The sequence below is a fragment of the Ovis aries genome, chromosome 12 (genome assembly GCF_016772045.2).
Source record: "Ovis aries strain OAR_USU_Benz2616 breed Rambouillet chromosome 12, ARS-UI_Ramb_v3.0, whole genome shotgun sequence".
NCBI classification, from domain to species: Eukaryota; Metazoa; Chordata; class Mammalia; order Artiodactyla; family Bovidae; genus Ovis; species Ovis aries.
This window is the reverse complement of record NC_056065.1, coordinates 76,860,683-76,875,559: the sequence shown is the minus strand read 5'-3', so window position 1 is coordinate 76,875,559 and position 14,877 is coordinate 76,860,683. Positions and strand designations below refer to the sequence as shown.

Sequence of the window (14,877 nt, the reverse complement as noted above, 5' to 3'; positions counted from 1 at the left end):
ATTAAAGACACGAAGAGGGAACCACGATGAGACGAGTAAGAGGAGCAGAGACGTAGCAAAGTCAGGGCCCTATTCTCAGGTAGCAACAAACAAATGGGGGGTAATCACAATTGCAGAGGTTCTCCCCAGGGAGCAAGGGGTCCTGCAGAGGCAAGACGAGGCCCCAGAAACCTGGCTTTGAAAACCAGCAGGTTTCGCACTCGGAAGACCCAGGTGATTGTAGGGGACACAGACTCCACTCTTGCAGGGCACACAGGAAACCTCACATGCTCCGGGCCCAGGGCAGAGGCAGCACTTGAGAGGAGGCCAGCTTAGGCACCCTTGCTGATCTTGGGGAGCCTCCTGGAGAGGCAGTGGGACCTGAAACTCCTCCTGGGGAAGGAGGCGATGGCAGCAGGCATTCGGGGAGCTCGTTCTACAGGGCAACATGAGTGGACACAAGCATCACTCTGGCGTCTTTCCTCTGGTCTGTTAACGCCAGGGGCCCAGCCCTGCCCCCCAGCAGGCCGGGGGCCCCATGCCCTCCTTGGCTTCACAGCCAACTGCCTGGGAAGCTGACCCCACCTTCCCTGTGCTCACAGCCATCCCCTGAGGGTGGGCTCACAGCCAGCTAGGCCAGGGCTGGGCGCCACCTGCCAGTGGACCCCCAGCAGAGCAAAAGAGTGCAGGCAGCCCACCTAGGGAGCACCCCTGAAGCTACAGCTCTGGGGACCAGACAGGAGCAGGCGACCAGGCCCGGAGGGTGCCTCTTGTGTTCATGACAAGTCTACAGCCAGCGCATTCTTAAAGGTGAAAACTGAATGCTTTCCCCTCGAGATTAGAAACAAGATAGGGTGTCCACCCTCCCCACTTCCGTTCACTGTATGAAAGATTCTAGCCATTAAGGCAAGAATAGCTAGACCAAAGCCACCCTGATTGCTAAGATAGAAGTACCAGTGTCTCTATCTGAAGACAATGTGATCGTCTTCGTGAGAAATCTAGCGGACATCACTTACCACTGGGGAAAAGTTCATTTAGAGAGGTTGTAGAACAAAAGATCAACCTACAAAAATCAAAATTGTACTTCTCTGTATCAACAAAGAATGATTTGAACTGAAAGGTTTTAAAAAATACTATTTGTAGTAGCCTTTAAATAATCAACTACTTTGAGGTGAATCTAATAAAAGAGGTGCAAACTGCATAAAACTGAAAATTATAGAACATAGCTGAAAGAAGGTTTTAAACATTTGAATAGAGAGATGTTCCCAGTTTATATCTCAGAAAACAAGACATTTCGATATTGATTTTCCTCAAATTGATCTGTAGATTCAGTGTTATCCCAATAAAAAATACTGTGTGCTTTTCTATACAAATTAATAGTCTGATTTGAAAAATCTGCACAGAAATTCAAGGAACCTAGAAAAGTCTAAACAAACCAAGGAGGAGTAACTTTAACTGATTTGAAGACTAGCTGTAAGGCTAAAATAATAAAGTGTGGTGTTGGTATAAAGGTAGAAAATAGATCAGTGGGACAGGATCGCGGGCTCATACATAGATGGACAACTTTTTGGCAAAGATGAAAAATCAAATCTGTGGAGAAAAGAGTCTTTTATGCAAATGGTGTTCAAACACAGTCTTTAGTTGATATTTTTATATGGTGATCAAACAACTGGATAAGCATATTCAAAATATAGACTGAGTCACACCTCACACCATGTACAAAAGTTAAGTAAAAAGTGATTCTAGATGTAAATGCTAAACCAAAAACTCTAACATTTCTTGAAAAAAAGAACAGGAGAATATCTTTCTTATCTTGTGTGTTAGGCAAAAATTTCTGTGCTACAACACCAAAAACATATATATTTTTAAAAAAAATTTAATTCAATTTCATCAAAGTTTAAAACTTATGATCTTCAAAAGACTGTTGAGATCATGAAAAGTCAGCCTAGGAGAAAATATTTGCAAATGATAAATATAACAAGAAATTTATATTCTAAATACATAAAGAACTCTCAAATGTCAATAATAAGGGGGGAAAGTCCATTTTTTTAAATGGAAAAAAAAATTGAAGGAGCCATTTCAACAAAAAGTATATGTGGATAAAAAGGAAGTGCACATGAACAGATGCTCAGTTCTATTAGTCATTAGAAATTTTCAAATTAAAACTGCAAGGCAAGAAATTCCCTGGTGGTCTAGTGGTTACGACTCTGGACTTCCAATGTACGGGGCTTGAGTTCAATCCCTAGTTGGGGAACTAAGAGCTCACATGCTGCACAGAGCAGCCAAGAAATAAAAAATAACAAAATTGCAAAAAATAAAATAAACTTCACTTTTTAAAAAGTCCTTAAAGCTTCATATTTATTAAAAAAAAAAAGAACAAAAGATGGCAAGAGACCATATATCCCTCTTAGAAAGGCAGAAGTTAAAAATACTGACCATACTATTGGCAACAGTGCGGAGAAGCTCTAATTCTTTTTTTTAATACTTATTTACTCGTTTATTTGACTGTGCCAGGTCTTGTGGCACATGGGATGTAGCTTCCTGACCAGGGATCGAACCCAGGGCCCCTACATTGGGAGCATGGAGTCTTAGCCACTGGACCACCAGGGAAGTCTTAGCAGCTCTAATTCTTATACATCAAGAATGGAAACACAAAATGGCACAGCCACTTGGCAAACTCTTTGACATCATTTAAAAAAATTATTTACATATATATATATATATATATATATATATATAGTGTGTTCTAACCAATCTGCTTCATACTGACTCATACAAAAGTATTTTCGCAGCTTTATAAAATCTGTTTTTGACAGAAAAGTGGGAATTCAGGTTGTGCCTAGAGGGAGGTGTTGTAGCCTTCATCTTGATGGTGATAGTTCAGGACTCTCTCAAAAGGGATTCAGCGATTCTGCTAGCAATGTGCTCAGAACGTGAGTTCTCCTATGTATTTACAGGCACACTGCTGAGGTTTGACTCCCAAGCGCGTTAGTTTGGTCCGGGTGGGTCTTTGGCAAGTTCCCTTCTCCAATCACATGAAATTGTTGGGAAGATTTAATAGACTGAGTGGTAAGTGCTCAATAAATGAAGGCTGTTATATTTTTATGTTAAAGTGTGGTTGGTGGTGATGCAGGGGGCGGGGGGTGGTTCATAGCTCTGGTCGGATGCTAAAAGAGTCCCATGACTCAGAAAGGCAACAAGTCCTCTGATAACTGAAGCTGTGGAAACAGGTGAAAAGGCTCAGAGACAGTACGGAACCCTGGGGGGACATCTGAGCTTAACCGACAAGATGATTGAGAAGCAATACAGAGGGGAGGTGAAAGCAGGAAAAGCCAGGGTCACAGAAGCTAAAAGAGAAAATAATTTTTTAAAAAAGTGTTATCAAATACTGCAGCCCTGTGAAAGCAGCTCAGCTGTAAGACAGATCCACTGGACTTGATGAGTTTGTGTTGCCCTTTTTTTTTTTTTTTTTTTGAGATATAACTGACATAGAACATTCTATTTCTTTCAGGTGTACAATGTAATAATTTGATATTTGTCCGTACTATGAAATGATTATCACAGTAAGTCTAGTTAGCGTTGACTCTTTTTTCTTGTTGTTTTGTTGCTTTGCAAGGTCATGTTAGTTTCTGCTGTGTGGCAGAATCTGCTGCTTGGTCATGTACATCCTCGTCGTCGCCACAGAGCCGAGCGGAGCTCTCTCTGCCATGCAGTGCGTTCTCACGGATACCTGCTTCACGCGCAGCACCGACAGCGAGCATCTGTCGACCCCAGTCTCCCGACCCATCTCACCCCTCCTCCCTCTGGGGCCCACCCATTTGTCCTCCACCTCCGGCTCTCTATTTCTGCTTTGCCAGTGGGTTCAGCTGTACCATTTTTCTAGATTCAGCATATATGCATTGATGTACGATACTCGTTATCCTCTTTCTAACTTACTAACATTGACCTGTGAGAGAGCTGTTCCACCAGAGAGGCGGGAAAGCAGGCAGGTGGGAAAGGGGTTGTGAATGAATGCTTTGGAACTGTTGGCAGTTCATCCAGACAACTTTTTCAAGAACTTTAGAAATGAATTTAAACCAAAAAAAAAAAAAAGGAGAAGAAGAAGGCTATGACTGTAGGCGTTAGTAGGTCAGAGAGTTTCTCCCACACTGCTGGTCTAGGGCAAGAGTCGCCTTAGAGGGTGGGTATGTTGATGGGCGTGGCTATATTCTATTAAAAGTTTATTCCCGAAGACAGGCAATAGTAGTAGGCAGTATCTGATTCTGCCAGAGAGGATGAATTGGAGATAATAAGACAAAAACTGGGGTCTGATGTTTCAGGAAGATGGTTAGAAAAACTGAGCAGGTAAAGAATGCAGAGACTTGAAGGAAGCCCTTAGCACAGGCAACAGAGAGGAGGGAACCAAGTCTAAACAGACGTAGGAGATGAAAACCACAGGTCTTGGCAGCCGACTGGATGGAGGCACAGATGAGGATGAAGGCCTGAAGCCTGGGTCTGGCTTGGGGGACAGTTGTTCCCGCTGACTAATGGGAAACCGCACAGACACAGTCACAGCTGCAGAGAATGCAGTACTTAGGAAACCTCTGTGTTCTGGCCACAAACCACAGTGCTGACCAAAATTCTCACCTCCATCCAGGACTAGCTACATAATTTCCGGGACTCACTGCCAAGTAAGTGAACATGTGGGACTTCTTGTTCAAAATTGTTAAACATCTCAACAATACCCCAGAGCATTCAACCAAGGGGCCATTCTAAGTGCTGGACAAGGTGCGACCACACAGGTCAGAAGACCGTAAATCTGACTGTACCTCCACCTCCAGCCTGGCAGCTGGCAGGGGCAGGTTAGCTACTGGACTTCCGGAAGCTGGCTACATTTACACAAAATGGAACCTCTTTTGCTTCTTTTTTTTCTTTCTTTCTTTTTTTTTTTTTTTTTTGACTAATGGTTTTCAACAGTGCTTTACCATATCAATAACTTAAGGAACTTCTTTTTACTGGGGTCCTAACTTTTTAGCATGCCTCAACAGCCCATTTTTCTCAGTCTCCCAATCTGTTACATAGAATAAATAGCTGTCCTTCGAAGATGTTTTCACTTTAACAGAGCTTTTTTTTTTTTTCTTTCCTCCAACTCACAGCTCAGACGACTGCAGCGTGTCAGGGTACATTCTCCAGGACGACTAGAAAAGCCCCTGGAAGGTGAGTTTCTCCAGTGCCTCAAGTTGACAAGTGCATTTTGGGAGCTGGTTTGAAAGTGAACACAAGTTCCAAAGCTTCAGGACCTGTGGATGCCTTAGCTGGCTAACCTGCTAAGAGAATTTTGTGTGGTCAGTGGGGGAGGTTTTCCTCTGACCAGGAGTCCAGAGCCACATCCTGTCCGTCCAGCTCACCACAGTTGTTTTCTGACCTTAATCGACTCACTTAACTTCACTTAATACCTCTGCCTCTGGTGACATAGGGCATCTGGATCTTCAAGATCCAAAATTCACTTTTCTATTAATTTTGCTGTCATTCCACAAAGCTCCCTAGGCCCTAGCATGTCAGGATATTCAATAATGAACATTTCATAACAAAGAACTAATTAAAATTTCATCTTCATCAACTGCAGTGATTACATACACATATTTTTTGGATTTAGATTTTCGTATATTTTTTAGTCATGACAACTATTATAACCAAATATCCAAATTGCTCTATCATAAAGGTTTTTGACAATTGTGAAGCATTTCCATATTTTTCATGTATGAAAATGTTCTTATACATCTCCTTTGTGAAACCAAAACAGCTTTGATATTTAACTTTACATATTAATAAGATTTCAGAGAAATTAAAATATTTTGGCTCATTCACAAATAAAATGTATTCTAAATTATTATTCACTTGCTCTTTACCTCAACTTTTTATTTTTTAATGTTTATTTGATTACATTTGAAAATGTATGTAGCTTATAAACAAATAACATTTAGAAATCAGAGGTAAATGCTGAAATTTTTCTATTGACTGCTGTGTTCTAAACTATATATATTGTGGTCTGCATAATTACCTATCATTGATAGTTAGGAGATATTCCAAAACTGGGTTGGTACTTTGTTCTAAATGAGCTCTAAGTTGTTCTTTTTTTTCCCCTTTATCTCTGAGTTTATTATTTTTAACAATTCATTGTTATCCCAGGTTATCCCAAGGAAAGAAAGTTACTCTTTCTTTTAGAGAGGTAGGCGGTCTTCTGGTTTTGCAAAAAAATAGTTTAATTTAGAGACCCAGGCCAGAAATATTCTTAAACTGCTCTGTGCTTCAAAATTTAGTGAAATGTGGGTAACTCTTTATCTTTTCTTATAAAACATAGTTTAACAGAGCTATTTAATATTTAATTTAATCACTTCTAAGGCATTTCCCAGGTAGTTCAGTGGGTAAAGAATCAGCCTGCAATGAGGGAGACCCAGGTTCGATCCCTGGGTTGGGAAGATCCCCTGGAGAAGGGCATGGCAACCCACTCCAGTATTCTTGCCTGGAGAATTCCATGGACAGAGGAGCCTGGCAGGCTACAGTCCATGGAGTCACAAAGAGTCAGACACAGCTTAGCAACTAGACACTTTCTACACTCCATCTGACAAGCTTATCTTTGAAGGTTCAGCTGACTTACAGCCTCTTTAGTGAAAACATTCGTGGTTAATCTGGAATATTTATGCACAACTATGCCACAGACTGTTATCCACAGGTTTAAAATCTTGTCTTCTCTGCTGGAATATGAGTTCTACACACAGTTTTGTTTTGTTTTTTAATTCACCTCCTCATGCCCAGTGCTTAGAACAGATCAGCTCGTTGTTGATAAATGTCTGAAAAATTCCAGAATGAATGAAAGAAAGAAAGGAAGAAAGAAGGAAGAGAAGAAAGAAAGAGGAAGGAAGGAAGCAAGGGGAAGCTTGATTAAATGAATGGATAAATACATGAACAAATGGTATTTAAAGGAGAAGTTGCTATTAGAGCTATTGGAAGAGAGCAACACATTTCCCATTCAGTGTTCTCTGTTAGACAATCAGTAGACTCAGCCCTGGGCACTGGATGGAGAGGAAACTCAAACGTTTGTAGCTGGAGCCAAATGCAGCCGGTAGTAAAAAAAAACAGTTAGCACTAAACCAGAGCTGGGCAGATACTTGAAACAGAGCTTCCAATTCAAAGAGCATAAACCTGAAGTTGGAATCCAAGTGAAACTCAAAGGAAGGAAGGAAGAAATGTAGAGCAAAGGAAAGAGACGGAGGAACCAAGAGAAATCCCAAAGGAGAGGGAGCATCATGACCAGCATCCTTTATGTGCTCGTGATGTCGGACACGGCCGCAGCGACTTAGCGCACAGCACCACGTCCTCGGCATCCGCAGCGACTCAGAGTCGGACCCTGGAAGAGGCCGCCCGAGCTCCTGCGTTCTTTCTACTGCCCACCAGATGCCTTTCTCTGCTGCTGACACTTCTCTCATTTGCAAACCAGGGATGACAGGCTAGCTCCCTTGAAGGGCTGATGTGAGAAATTAACTAAAACGTGTCTGTAAAGCATCTAGCATCATTCCAACATATAACCAGTGATAAATGTTAGCTACTGTTATTAGGAGGCCCTGATTCACTTGGACAGATAACGTAAAGTAAGAGAATAAAACATCTATATGGGTCTTGGTGTCTCAGATGGTAAAGAATCTGCCTGCAACATGGCAAACCCAAGTTTGATCCCTGGGTCGGGAAGATGCCCTGGAGAAGGGAATGGCAACCCACTCCAGGTATTCTTGCCTGGAGAATTCCATGGGCAAAGGCTACAATCGATGGGGTCTCAAAGAGTCGGACATGACTGAGCAACTAAGATTTCCATGGGTCTCGGATGAGGTGACAGTATTTTTTTAAGCTTTTTATTTTATGTTGGAATATAGCTGATTAACAATGTGACAGTTTCAGGTGCACGGCAGAGAGGCTCAGCCACACACACACAGGTATCCACTCTCTCCCAAACTCCCCTCCCACCCGGGCTGCCAGATAACAGTGAGCAGAGTTCCCGCGCCATACAGTAGGTCCTTGTAGGGTGACAGTATTTATCAGTTGCTTAGACCAGACCTCGTTATGCATGTCGTCTTGCATAACTAACATGTTCTTTCGCTAGCATAGATTGTCTTAGAACGTAGTTAGCATATCCAAATCAGAAATAATTTTTGAAACACGAAATAAAAGATGCAAATTATAAAGAAAAATATGCTAAATCACACTGGGTCAACATTTTAAATTTCTGAACAGAAGACAAAAAAATGAAAAACTACACTAGTAATCAAGAAAATACAGATAAAATACAATGGTGATTTTGCTTCTATAATAAGACAGAGGGGGTTATAGTGCAAAGCTCCCACAGGGACCAGGTAGAAAAGTTGGACACATTGTAAAGAGTTTAAATTAGACATAGTGGGAGGAGAGAGGGATAAATTAAGAGGCTGGGATTAACATATAAGCACTCCTATATATAAAATAGATAATCAACAAGGATCTACCATAGAGCACAGGAAAGTATACTCAATATTTAGTAATAATTTATAAGGGAAAGTAATCTGAAAATATGTATATATATAACTGAATCACTTTGTTGTACACTTGGAACTAATACAACATTGTAAATCAATTATACTTCAACTAAAAAAAATTTTAAAATCAGACCAGAGCTTCCTTGGTGATCTAGTAATTAAGACTCCGTACTCTCACCACGGGGAGAGCTGGCTCAATCCCTGGCTGGGGAACTAAGATCTCAAGGCTGCCTGGTGCAGCCAAGAACTTTTTAAAAATTAGACAAAGTATGTCCTATTACAATGACAAGCTATAAATTAGTAGCAGAAAGATAACTAGAGAATACCTAGATGTTGAGAAATTAGACAATATTTTTCTAAATAACCGATGGCTCAAATAATTAAATAAAATGTAGATGATATCAATGAGAATTAAAATATGGCTTAACAAAGCACTGAGAAATGTATAGTATTCATGAAAATATTAGAAAAGGAAAAAGTACGTATAGTGAATGATTTTTATTGATCTAAGTACCCATTTTTTAGACACTTGAAAAAGAGCAAATTAAACCCAAAAAAAAGTGAAAGAAAGGAAACACATATAAAAGCAAAAAGAAATGAAAGACAAACTATAGAACAAATTAACAAGACCAAATGCCATGGTCTTTAAAAAGACTTATAAAAGTCATAAATCCGTGCGGACTGGCATTTTTTTCTGGTATTTTTTTAACAAAGATGAAAATAACTAATACCAGGAATAAAAATGAAGTCATCACTACAGATATTTATTCCAGGTAGGCATTTACCCTTCAAGACCAAAGGAATTCACATTAATGGAATAAAGGAAAAACAATTATGTGATCGTTTCAATAAAAACAGAAAAGGCATTTGATAGAGTTCAACATCTATTCAAAATTCCTTTTCTAAACTAGGAATAAAAGGAAATTTCATTAAACTTATTTTTTTAAAAAACAGCCAGCTTTATTTTCATGGAGAAATATTAAAAGCTTTCCTCCTTGGATCTTGAAGGAGGCAATGATGTTAAATCATTTTCTTAAACCAGAGTAGAAAAATCAGAATCACATTTAGGTTAAAATGCGATATGGACGGACCTAGAGATTGTCATACTGAGTGAAGTAAATCAGCGAAGACAAATCCCAAATGATATCATTTATACGTGGAATCTTTAAAAATGGTGGAAATGAACCTATTTACAAAATAGAAACAGACCCATAGGCATAGAAAACAAACCTTCAACCGGGAGAAGGGAGGTGGAGGAATGAATTGGGAGCTTGGGATACACATTACTGTAACTAATAAGGACCCACTATATAGCGCAAGGAACTCCACTCAGTACCCTGTAATGGTCTATATGGGAAACGAATCTAAAAAAGAGGGGATGTACGTGAATGTATAACTGATTCGCTTTGCTTACACCTGAAACACACCAATAAAAATAAATTCTAAAAATGGAAGCTAAAAATAACCCATCTTAAAAAAATTCAACTTATTCTTGAAAGAAAGTAGTCATTTTTTAAAATGCATGTCGATCCCTAGCATCTGAAGCGTCCTTTTTCTGGGAGGAGGAGGTGGGAGGAAGGGAGAAAAAGAAGATCACTGGCTCTCTCTCAACCAGTTTTCTTTTTTTTTTTTTTTTTCTTTTTTCTTTTTTAATATGAAAAGGCATTTAAAAGACAGAAAATTGTAAGCAGTTCCAGAGGCTCACGTTAACACGTAGGTGCTACTGGTGTGAAAGAAAGGAGGATGTGGCAGAAAGCCAGACAAGCTGGGTGATTCATGGAGGTGCAGGGGAGAGGCGGGCAGGGCTGGGAAATGAAACACTTGCAGCCTCAGGAGTCCGGTTCTGAAAGTCCCTGTATTTTACATTTTGCTTCTGTTTTTTTTTCTATTATGGTGTCATAAATGCTCCTAAATCCTGCTACAAATTGGATCATTTGCTTTTCACTGAGTCAGAAGCAGCTATTATCTCTTTCGACTAGGATGAGAAAGTATCTAACTGCAGAAATAAAATGGATTGAAATAAGTCGATGGGGGCTTCCCTGGCAGTCCAGTGGTTGGGACTTGGCCCTCCAACGAGGGCTTGGGAGGTGGTGGTGTTGCCGAGTTAGAGGTGTGTGCAGGTTCAATCCTTGGTCAGGGAACTAAGATCCCACATGCATCATGGCCAAAAAAAATAGAACGTGAACAACTCAATAAAGGCTTTAAAAAAAATGGTCCGCATCAAAAAAAAATCTTTAAAAAGAATAAAATAAAATAATGGATAGTCCTGATTTCTTACAAAATCCTCCCAAAATTAAAGCCAACATTTCTCCCTGTTACCACTGTCACAAGAGGACAGTCAGCTGCAGCCTGGATTTAATAGAAATATATGAACGTAAATAAAAATAACTCAAGGCAGTAGGAAAAGCCCAACACTCAATGCCAAATTTAAATTTGCTATTTTGAGTTATCATGACCTGTCTTACAATGATCATTCATAAACTTTCTTATTCCAACTAAATGTAATATTTGGGCTTCAAGTAAGTGAGATGAATCCTACTCTACTGTGGAGGTTACAAGTTAACACACACATCCAATTTTTCCCAGTCGAATCTGTATAAAAGTCCTCACTTACCAGGGCATACACCACAACGAAAAATTCCACTCAGACATAAAGTCTATGCTCCCTCCTCCCTAAATGTGTTACACTGGTTGAAACGCCAGAATTGTCACTGGGACTAAATACGTAGTATGTTGTCCTTTACTCGTGTCCTTGGTGGAATCTTATAGGCACAGCCAGAGAGTCTTGGCAAAATCGAGGGCTCCCAGCCGTAACAAGGTCAGCAGTGTAGACTATGCCATTCTGGATTCAATCACCCGTGGGCCATTAAAAGCTGACTTTATAAAATATAAATAAATAAAACCATGAATCTGTTGGCTGAGTTTTGCCAGCGCTTCTGGTACTGAACCTCCCCAGCCCGCTCTAATCAAGGCTGTAAACCGCCTGTGATTAAACTGTTTTTCCTGTGGGAAGCAAACAAAGATACATTGAAGCCAGGCAGGTAACAGCATCATTCTCCAGACTTCATGGAGCCAAATTTCGCGTCGCCAATCAATATGGAGCCGCAAGGTTGTTTTAAATGCCTTGCCACGGGAATTGGCTCGCAGCCACCAGAGCAGAGTGAGGGAGACGGAGCTGATATGGGGTGCAGGGAGGAGGAATGCTGTTTGCCTCCCTGGAGTCTGTGTATTTGTATACCTTGCTAACGATCAGCATGTTAAGAGAAAGCTATACATTTAGATTCCCCCAAGTCAGAACTCTTAGAATGTGGCTTGGATCTAGAGAGAACAATTCTGATATGAAGCTCTTGCTTGCAATCTTGAACCACCCCATGTGTACATCCTAAGCATAAAGGGTCAAGACCTGACGAGTGATTTATTAAATTTCATTATTTTTAATTTATTTTTTTGGCCACACCACACAGCACATGGGATGTCAATTCCCCAACCAGGGACCGAACCCATGTCTGCTGTATCCTCGAAAGGCAAGCATGGAGTCTCAACTACTGGACCTCCAGGGATGTCCTGATTTACTAAATTTGGAGTATTTGGCTTGCTGATTTTAAATTTTTTTGTATTATACACTTTTGGAATTCTGTACATTCTTGTAACTTGGAGGTATGTACGATGCTTCCTCCAGAGAGAAATCTGGCTTTCAGATATAAAAATCCAAGGAAACAAAAGACAGTTAAAACTAAGGCAAATATCAAAGGGAATTCAAGTATGTAGTTTCTGAGCTCTGCCTTGAGACTTCACTTTCTTGCAACATATTTGTATTTTTTGTCCTCACAAGAATGCACAGTATTCTTGCTATTTTATAATGATTTTCCAGCAAATAAATTGAAACAGGTTATTTAGACTATTTGGGTGATAGAAGGAAGTATTTCTCAAAAAGGCCATTATGAGTAACAATAGGAAGTAGAGAATTTATGTATGATTATTACATTTGCAGATAATTTTATAAAGCAGAAAGCTATAAATAATCTGCCATAAATAACAGTGTTTCCTTTTTCTGCTATATAAAATGCAAATCCCTCAGTGATACAATCAAAATGCGCACTGGTACTTCTCATATTGCCTTTTTTAGCCTTTCATTAAGACTTCAGCCTCTGGAAGGCTGAGCAGGTGTATCTGGGAGTCAAGTAACACGACACTTCCTCTCCTCTACTTACTTACTTGTCCTCATTCCGGACATATTAGTGTTTATTAATTTTTTCCTCCTGAGAGAACGTTATGCCTTCCAAATACATGCAATAAGTGTCCAAACCATCCACAGGAAGTGCATTCATTGTTCAGATGAGGGGAGAGCAGAATGTAGTTACGTGTCAGGAGAGGCGGGAGGAGTTTCAATGTCTTAAAAGCATGTCCGGATGTTTTGAAGCTCTGGGAACTGCCCTGCTGCTCAGACAGAATGCGTTGGAAAGCTGGGTGGCTTGACTGAGTCGGTGCTTCTCATTCCCTCCGTGATGCACAGACAGCAACATGGCCAAGACCTGCCTTCAACCCACAAGCGGGAAAGGCTGTGTGGTCCAGGCCCTGCTTCTCAGATCAGGTCTACACATCCCTCTGCAGACAGCAAGGGGATACAGACAGGAGAGGCTGGGAAAAGGATGAGTCTGAAGACTTTTCTGGAGTGGCATACTTGAGGGAGGTAGAGAGGGAGAGTCAATGACATTAGAGTAAAAATTCCCATTCCTGGGCGTATATCTGGAGAAAGTTTGAAAAGACACATACACCCCCAGTGTTCACTGTGGCACTGCTCACAATAGCCAAGACGTGGAAACACCCTGAGTGTCCCATAGATGAATGGACAAAGACGCAGTAAATACGCGCAATGGAGTATTACTCGGCCAGAACACAGAGGGAAACAGGGCCATTTGCAGCAACGTGGATGGTCCCAGAGGTTATCATATTGAGTGAAGTAAGTCAGAAAGAGAAAGACAAACCCCATATGATATCTCTATGTGGAATCTTAAAAAACGATAAAAACAAACTTATCTGCAAAATAGAAACAGACACACAGGCATAGAAAAGAAGCATGGCTATCAAAGAAGAAACCTTGGGGAGGATTCAGTTAGGCATTTGGGGTTAACAGATACACCCCACTATGCATAAAACAGATCACCAACAAGAACCTGCTGAATAGCACAGGAAACCCTACTCAGCAGTCTGTAATAACTTATATAGGAAGAGAATCTGAAAACAAATAGATACATGTATATGGATAACTGAATCATTTTGCTGTACCCTTGAAATTCACACAACATTATAAATAAAGTATATTCCAATGTAAGATAAAAAGTAAAAAATAAAGTGGTCAGTTATTTAAAGATAATATTGAAGCAATACACTAGATGAAGTAATACGCTAAATTCATATAAATTTTAGGGTAATTCTAAGATAAACAAGTTTTAGAGGCTTCATAGACGTGTCCGGCTTTAGCAGGATGTGTCCAGGTACATTCAGCTCCCATAACGTCCAGAGCTGACAGCTTCTTCTGCTGTTAGGACTACTTGGTGGGAAAGTGTGAGAAGAAAGTCAGAGCAAGGGTCACGCCAAGCTTCTGCTTTTCTCCCCTGTGAGTGGTATGAACCGGCCAAGTCCTGCTCAAAATAGACATAAGATGACCAAAATGCTGTCACCAACAAATATCACAGAGATTTGTAAAAAGAATCAAATATGATCATGTAGGTGGAAGTCCTTTGTAACTGGAAAGAAAGGCAGACTTTTTAAATGTATTTATGCTTATAGTTAGCAGACATTTATTGAGCGTTTACTATGTGACAAACCTCCGCTAGGTATGGTTCTTTTGGGGGCTGCACCATGTGGCTGGTGGGATCTTAGCACCCCAACCAGGCAGCAAGCCCACACCTGCAGCAGAAACATGGAGCTCTAACCACTGGACGACCAGAGAAGTCCCTAGATATGTTTCTTATCTTCAAGGAGCCGCCAGGCTAATAAAGACAAACAAATGATTCGATCACTTCAGTTCAGTGCAAGGAGGCCAGTGATCGTCTTCTCTGAGTTTAGAGCTGACATTTAAGGGCAGGAATTTCTGACTGCAAAGGAATAAACTGCAGAAGACAACTCAGGAAAGAGATTTCTGAGCAAGGAGACACTCAGGGGCACAAAGAAAGAGCACAGCTTATTTATTAGAGGGATGTCAAGTTTGAGGAATAGCATCTTGCGGAGTCAGCTCGAGTACGTATTTATCTCCGGCAGCATTTCATGTGGAATAGAAGCAATAGAATTAATTTTTTTTTTTTTTTTTTTTGCAGTCAAGGCTTTACCAGGTGATTACAAAAAGGGATTTGAA

At 40.4% G+C, this 14,877-nt stretch overlaps 1 protein-coding gene and 1 long non-coding RNA gene across 2 annotated transcripts in view; one reads left to right on the top strand and one right to left on the bottom strand.

The window, feature by feature from the left end:
* LOC121816076 (uncharacterized) overlaps nucleotides 1-3,766 on the bottom strand; it is a 31,349-nt gene extending 27,583 nt beyond the window's left edge. The window contains exon 1 of the mRNA XM_042229338.2: nucleotides 3,710-3,766. Coding sequence (XP_042085272.1) covers nucleotides 3,710-3,766 — 57 coding nt within the window. The remainder of the gene's footprint in view (nucleotides 1-3,709) is intronic.
* Nucleotides 3,767-4,201: 435 nt separating this feature from the next.
* On the top strand, nucleotides 4,202-7,632 carry LOC132657487 (uncharacterized). The gene is made up of 2 exons (XR_009595774.1): nucleotides 4,202-4,649; nucleotides 5,115-7,632. It is a non-coding gene; the product is annotated as an uncharacterized LOC132657487 (long non-coding RNA).
* Nucleotides 7,633-14,877: the final 7,245 nt, after the last annotated feature.